At 45.6% G+C, this 7,848-nt stretch overlaps 1 protein-coding gene across 1 annotated transcript in view; it reads right to left on the bottom strand.

Annotated features, from left to right (window-relative positions):
* The window catches only part of ddr2l (discoidin domain receptor family, member 2, like), a 47,456-nt gene that overhangs the window by 17,114 nt on the left and 22,494 nt on the right, over positions 1-7,848 (bottom strand). The window contains exons 11-13 of the mRNA XM_055161692.1: positions 7,194-7,339; positions 4,699-4,807; positions 692-805 (exon numbers count right to left, since the gene is read on the bottom strand). Of these exons, the coding sequence (XP_055017667.1) occupies positions 692-805; positions 4,699-4,807; positions 7,194-7,339 (369 nt within the window). The remainder of the gene's footprint in view (positions 1-691; positions 806-4,698; positions 4,808-7,193; positions 7,340-7,848) is intronic.

Raw genomic sequence — 7,848 nt, 5'->3', positions numbered from 1 at the left:
TTTGTAACAATTGAAAAATCTGCTCTAAGTGCAGTTATTTCTCAAATAAATTGGCGTAAATCTTGCGTAATGTGTAACGTCTGTGTAATTGTGCATCCCTTGCTATTTTTATTTGAAAGGTTTATTTCAGTCAAAATGTCCAAATCCAAATGTAATAAACTCCATGGAAATGGAAATGCAGGAAGTGATGTGGCTCTGTGCCCTGGACCTGACACCAGCTGTTTCCATGACTGGCACCAGGAAAGTCAAGGGGCCACTGCACTTTTTTTTTTTGTTCTGAAGCAGTAAGAATATTTTTCGTTTATGTACAGACTTGATATTTTGCACTTTTGTAGCCAAGTCAATAAATGAAGCATTTTTTTATGTCCAAAAAATGTATACATGTCTTCTGTGAACTTTGTATGAAAGTGTTTGAATTTTATTTTCTGTTTTTTTTTTTTTTTTTTTTTTTCATTTGTATTTCTGGTCCTGTAGTTTTTATTACAGCCATATGACACAACTACAACAGCAGATTAGGAAATAACAGGTTGTACTGAAAAAAGGGGGTAAAAAGGGGAAGTTTCTTACGTCTGAATGCGTTTTAACCTCCAGATGAGATTGTACTGGTTTACAACACATCGGATTTCCCCCAGTGATTAATGGCAGTAATAGTACAAGCAGTAGTACTAGCAGTAGTAGTAATACTCCGTACCTGAGGCCTCTGCGCTCTGGGACAGCTCGGGGAGTTTGTTCCTCAGATGAGCCGGGTTCTGGTACTGAGGGTCCAGGAGGAAAACTCGCTCGTAGTGAGGGTCAGAGTTCACCCCTACAAAATAAAACAAAATTAAACAAAACACCAAGATCAGCCCTGCCACACGGAGTCTAACCCACAACCTCCTCCTCACTGAGAGGAGACAGACTAAACCAGGACTAAACCAGGACTAAACCAGGTCTACAAAAGAATTAAACCAGGACTAATACCAGACTAAACCAGGGAAAACTAGGACTTAACTAGAACTCAACTAGATCTCAACTTGAACTCAACCAGGACTACGTCTAAACCAGGTCTGTGTGTAGGGGGACAGTACCGTGTGTGTGTGTGTGTGTGTGTGTGTGTAGGGGTCAGTACCGTGTGTGTGTGTGTGTGTGTGTGTGTGTGTGTTGTGTGTAGGGGTCAGTACTGTATGTGTGCGTTGTGTGTGTGTAGTGTGTAGGGTCAGTACCGTGTGTGTGTGTGTGTGTGTGTGTGTGTGTGCATTGTGCGTACAGTGTGTAGGGTCAGTACCGTGTGTGTGTGCATTGTGTGTGTACAGTGTGTAGGGGCAGTACCGTGTGTGTGTGTGTGTGTGTGTGTTGTGTGTAGTGGGTCAATACCGTGTGTGTTGTGTGTGTGCGTTGTGTGTGTGTGTGTGCGTACAGTGTGTAGGGGGTCAGTACTGTGTGTATGTGTTATGTGTGCGTTGTGTGTATGGTCAGTACCGTGTGTGTGTTGCGCGTGTGTGAGCGTTGTGTGTGTGTTGTGCGTACGGTGTGTAGGGGTCAGTACGTGTGTGATTGGTTGCCTTCTGTGCTGGGTTGTGTGTAAATGGTCAGTACGTACGCCGGGGCGGTGATGGTGTATTCGTGGTGTTTGTGGGTTGTATGTGACGCTCTTTGTGTCATGCGTTGGCTGAAAGTAGTATCGTGAGTGTAGGGGTCCAGAGCCGTTGTGTGTCGTCGCTGGTGTTTGCTTGTGCGTGTGTCTGTTGTGTGATGTGTGCTATTATGGGGTCTAACTAGTACCTCGGTGTGTGCTGTTGTGTAAGGTGTCTGTTCCGCGTACGTTCGTCGTTGTGTGTTTCGCTGATCTCCTGTTTGTCCTGTGCTCCGCTGTTGCTTGCTGTGTAGTCGGCGTCAAGTAACGTGTGGTGTGTGTGGTGTTGTGTGTGTTGGTTAGGGGTCAGTACGGTGTGTGCTTGTGGTGGCTGTTGTCGGTTGTTGTTGTGTGTCTACGGGGCTGCTTTCAGCTAACCCTGCTCCTCAACTTGCTTCGTGTGTGGGATTCTCCTTGCCGGCACTGTCTCTCCCAGTCCTCTTCCGCTCGTCCCTCTCCTTCTCTCCTCTCCTCTTCTCTCGTGTTTGCTCTTGCTCGTGCGTGTGTCTTTCTCCCTGCTCCTCACTTTCTCGATGTTATCACGGGGGGTCAGTACCGTGTGTGGATGGAAACTGTCCTGTCCAAGGTGTTGTGTGTGTGTTTGTGTGTGTGTGTTGATCCCCTGTGTGCCCCCTTGCTCTCGCTGTCGCCTTTCTCGCGCCTTGGTCCTGTGTAATCCTAAACAGGCTGTCAGTAGTAAGCTTAGTTGTTTACAAGTCATGGTTGCTAGTCGCCGGCTTGTATAAGTAATAGCCTGTGGTTTGTTGCCTTTGTGTGTTGTGGTGCTGTAGTAGGTGAGTAGAGGGATCAGGGTACGGGAGACGAATGGGTCGTGTGTTGTGGTGTCTGTTGTGACGTAGTGGATCGCTGTGTAGTGGGGATAGGGGGGGTGGTTTCATGCTACACGCATGTGTGGTTGTGTGAGCGCAACATGTTGAGTAAAAGGACAAAGAGTTCAAACGTTGGTATTGTCTCGTGGTGTCTGTAGGGGTTTCGGGCAGAAATCTCATCCGAGTGTATACGAAATGCGTGTGCTGTTTGTATAAGGTTTAGAGTATTTGTATGGTACAGTAGCTCTGTGTGCTTCCCTATCTCGGATTTCTTTTGGAATAAAATAGTATAACGCTGGTGTGTGAGTGTGTGGTGTTGTGTGGTTGTGATTGATGTTGTTGGGCTTGTGTTGTGTTTTGGTGTATGAGTGGTGTGTGTGTTGGTGGTCCAGTTGTTGACTATGGGTGGTTGTGTGGTGTGTTCTCTTGTCAGGTGGACTTCAATGTATTTGATTTGTTGTTAAATGTTGGCTGAGGTGTGTCGACATAGGTAGTGGGGTGTTGCAGTACCCTACCAGACAAAGAAAAGGTTAGGTGGAACAGTGGTGATGGATGTGTGATATATGTTCAATGATATGATACGTTGTATATATGATGGTTTTGTTAGCAGAAATACTCGCAAGGAAGGTGGACCAGGGGTGTTGAGTGTGGTGTGTGCTTGGTTGTTGTTGGGCTGGTGTTAGTGTGTGATTGTGTGGGTGTTTGGTGTGTAGGGGGGGGTAGTCAAGTAACAGTGTATTCCAGAGAGTGGTAGTGTTTTTATTGTGGGTTGTGCCCTATGTAGTTTTGGATGTGTGGTTGTTTCATGGTATGGTCATTATTCTCCAGGTTGGTGTGGTTGTCGTGATTGGAGTGGTTAGTGTGTGTGGTTTATGTGTTGGTAGGGTCAGTTTACTCTGATTCCAGTATCCATGTGTGTGGTGGTGTGTGTGGTGTGGTGTGACGAATGATTGTAAGGTGCGAGTGGAGTGTTTCATACTCCGGGTGGTTGGGTAGTTGTGTGATGGTTGTGGTGTCCTGTGTCCCCTAGTGTGATGGTGTAGGTGATGGTATGTTGAGAGGCAGTATTGCTCGTTAATCTCATGTGGAATTGTATTGTGATAGTGTCGTTAGGGTTTGCTTGCTGCTGTTAGAGTGTGTAAGGGCGTATAGATACAAGGGGGGCTGTAGTTGTGGTAGCATGCGATGCAGTGTATCGTGTGCTCAATGGTGTTGTGAAGTTGTGGGTGGATAGGGGTCGAGTACCTGAGTTGTGTTCCTCGTGGGTGGATTTTGTTGTTCCCAGAAGTGGCCTGAGTTAGTGGGGTGTGTGCTTGATATGTGCAGTAAGGGGTTGAAAGTAGGGATACAGTGTGTACCGCGACAGTTTGTGTGATTTGGCAAGTTAATTTCTTATGTGATCCCATTTGTTGCTATGATAAGCATTTTTTTGACGCGCAGTGTGTTGGGGTGTAGAGGGTGAGTGTTCCTGATTGGAACAGTACCGGTGTTGTTGTATGTACGTTGTGGTTTGTTAGTTAGTTGGTTGGTGTTTTGGCTGAATTTTTTGTTGTAGTGTCCAGATAAAGCTAACCACTGTTTTTTAAAACAGATCTGGGTCCCAGAGTCTGGGTCGCATCATCGGAGTGTGAGGTAGGAGTTGCGTTGTTTTTGCCCAGTTTGCGTTTATTGTGAGCGTGTTATTTGGATTGTATAGTGGGGGTCATGTGACGGCACGTGAGATATTAATTTAATCTCAAAGGAGTTTTTTTGGGGTCTGGGGAATATTTGATTTCCTTTTGAGTGGTGAATGTTGTGTGTGTTGTGTGCAGGGTGGTCAGGTACAGCAGTGTGTGTGTGTGCCATATGTGTGGCTGATTGTATTGTGTTGCAGGTGGTCCAGTACCTTGGCGTGTGTGTGTGTTTGTGTGTAGGGCGTTCAGAACGCGTTGATGTGAGTGTGCGTTGTGTGTAGGAGATTATGACTTGATTGTGAGTCCTGTGTGTGCGTTGTTGTGGTGCGTTGTGTGTAGGGGTCAGTACCGTGTGTGTGTGTGGTGTTGTGTGTGTGTGTGTGTAGGGGTCAGTACCGTGTGTGTGTGTGTGGTGTTGTGTGTGTGTGTGTGTTGTGTGTAGGGGTCAGTACCGTGTGTGTTGTGTGTTTGTGTGTGTGTGTGTTGTGTGTAGGGGTCAGTACCGTGTGTGTGTGTGTGTGTGTGTTTGTGTGTGTGTGTTGTGTGTGTGTGTGCTGTGTGTGTTGTGTGCAGGGGTCAGTACCGTGTGTGTGTGCGTTGCGGGGGGGCACAGGGGGGGTCTGGAGGACGATGGTGTCGCTGCAGGACGACAGTCGCACCGTCACCTCCTCCTCCAGGATCCTACGAGGAGCCTGAACACACGCACAAGATGTACAACACAAACCTACGTGAAAAAAAACGATTATCTAATTTCAATACTAGTTTTAGTATCGATTAGTATCTGATTTTCGATACTTTTGACAACTCAAGTCCACAGATGCAAGGAAAACATGTGCTGTCAAAAATATCTCGCTATAAACGAGTAAACACAAACATTTTTTTTTTTTTATCACAAGTTTAACGCTCTTTGTGACTTGGTGATCTAGTTTTTTCATAAGCTGTGGCCGCTGCTGTAACGTGATAAAAAACTACAGGCTGTAAACAGGAAAGAAAACAATTTGTACAAAACTGAAGTCACGCACAAGCACGACCTCATCACACAAGCCCTGCTCACACGCCGACGCCACCCACACGAGGAAAACACAAAACAAAGTCCGCTCCAAAACATACGGCCAAACCCTGCCCACCCCGACAGGGACCGAGGACAGTGACAGGAGCCCAGCAGCCTCTGCCCCAACACACAAACACACAAACAGACAAACACACAAACACAACAACAACACAAAACACAAAACAGAAAACGCACAGACAAACACACAAACAGACAAACACAACAGACAAACACACAAACACAAAACACAAACAGACAAACACACAAACAGACAAACACACAAACAAACACACAAACCACACAAACAGACAAACACACAAACAGACAAACACACAAACAGACAACAACAACAGACAACACACAAACAGACAAACACACAAACAGACAAACACACAAACACACAAACAGACAAACAGACAAACACAATGATGCTGACTGCAGATCACAGGACGTCCCTCTGTCATGAGAACTGCCTCAGGTCACAGAACATTATTATTTCACCTTAAAGGTTGTATGGAGGATTTTTTTTTTGTTTCAAATTGTTAATGACAGATTTAGATCAGTCCTTGTAATATGATGATAAAAAAAAGAAAGGAAAGATACACTCCTTACGTCTGGGGTAAACTTTGCCAATAGATAACGACATCTGCCCTCTTATCTGTGAGCTAACAGGCTGTCATCAAACTCCCTAACGTTGCCTAGTGTAATGACTTGCCTGCGCCGCCGGTACGTGGTTTACGTACGTCTGTCCGCATCCACAGACCAAACGCACAGAGCTTTTACTCCACCAACGCAAAGTTCTTAGCGGCTTTTTTTTGAACCTATATCTTTCCTCGCATTCGCTACAAAGTTTGTTGCAATGGCGACAAGAATCCAGGAGCAGTTCGCCCCAAAACAAAGTCTGTTTTTAAGTCGCTGAAAAGAAGAACAAGAGGAAAAGACAGCGAAGCCAACTAGGTGATTCTTATAGATTAATTCCACGATGGCGCGACTGAAGCAGACGCAGGTCTAAAGACGCGCACTGGTCCACATTAATATTCCCTGGACAGGAAACTTCTGCTTATTATGAAAACGTACTTTATTTACAAGGCTTGGATACACGTTTTTCAGACACGAAAGCCGATATACCTATGTCTGAAAAACATAATTTTCAAGCAAAGAAAGAGTCCGCTGCTGCTGCGTGTTGTAGCTATCATTTCGCACTGGAATCTCCGCGCAAATTCCTCTGCACACCTTTCCTGCTCCTTCCCCCGCTGCCCCGATCCACTCTTTCCTCCCTGCTCCTCACTCTCGTCGGACCTCCCCACAGCTGCTCCCCCCCCCCCTCCCAACTCTCGTCTTGTCTAACCAACACTTAGTTAGTTGTTTTTACAAGTCATGTGCAGCACCGGCTGTAAACAAACCTGTTTCTGGCGTAAGGAGGAGGCGGGAGGAGGTGTTTCTACGTAGGAGCTGTGGGGGAGGGGAGGTGGTTTCACGCAGGAGCAACATTTGAAAAAGGACAAACAGTCGCTGGATTTCTCGTTCCTTGGAAAATCCTCTATACAACCTTTAAGTGGGAACTTCAGTGGCTTTGACGGTTATAAAAACAGAAGAGGCTCTTCTCTCACACTGTTGCAGAACACTTCATCAAAGTGGAACATCGAACACACAGTTGTCTCATTGACAGTTGTCATGGTTTGGTTTGGTAATTGTTATGGCAATAAAAAAAAAACATTTGCACAAAGCTTATCCACTTTTCTGTGTTGATAAGAGGATTAAAATGATTATTCAAGGAACAAAAATATGTGATTAATTTGAGATTACTTGCAGGTTAACTATGACATTTATGAGATTAATCGCAATTAAATATTTTAATCAATCCACAGCACTAGTTCAAATCAAATATAACTTTTACAGATGACAACTGTAATGCTGTGATTTATTCTTATTACATAACTGACATAATTTATGTCTATTACATAATCACTGTTTTTTTCCCAGATCGTTCATAAATGTTTGTGTAGAACATTTGAACAGACACAGACCTTCTCCAGGACTTTGCAGACGCACTGACACCACAGGATCAGGAAGATGACGACCAACAGGAGCAGGATGATCGAGACCAGGCAGCCAATCAGAACGGCCGAGCTCCCGTCCTCAGGGGCGGGGCTGGACGACGCGTTCACCACCGCTGCACGTGACAGAAAACGAGTCAGATGCCCTCCCGTCCTGTAAGTAGGCTGTAGTTCAAGGATTAAACCAGGACTAAACCAGGACTAAACAAGGACAAAACCAGGACTCAAACCATTACTAAACCAGGACTGAACCAGGACTAAAGCAGGACTAAACAAGGACTAAAGAAGGAATATACCAGGACTAAACCAGGAATAAACAAAAACTAAACCAGGAATAAACAAAAACTAAACCAGGAATAAACAAAAACTAAACCAGGACTAAATCAAGACTGAACCTGAAGAACTAAACCACTAATAAACCAGGACTGAACCTGGACTGAACCTGGACTGAACCTAAAGTACTAAACAAAGTCTAAACCAGGACTAAACCAGGACCGATGCCCTCCCGTCCCGTCCTTTGCGTCAGATGCCCTCCCGTCCCGTCCTTTGCGTCAGATGCCCTCCCGTCCCGTCCTTTGCGTCAGATGCCCTCCCGTCCCGTCCTTTGCGTCAGATGCCCTCCCGT

Source organism: Boleophthalmus pectinirostris, unplaced genomic scaffold (assembly GCF_026225935.1).
Source record: "Boleophthalmus pectinirostris isolate CB_2022bp ecotype Guang Dong unplaced genomic scaffold, ASM2622593v1 HiC_scaffold_4, whole genome shotgun sequence".
Lineage (NCBI taxonomy): Eukaryota > Metazoa > Chordata > Actinopteri > Gobiiformes > Gobiidae > Boleophthalmus > Boleophthalmus pectinirostris.
This window is presented reverse-complemented; position numbering and strand designations above follow the sequence as displayed.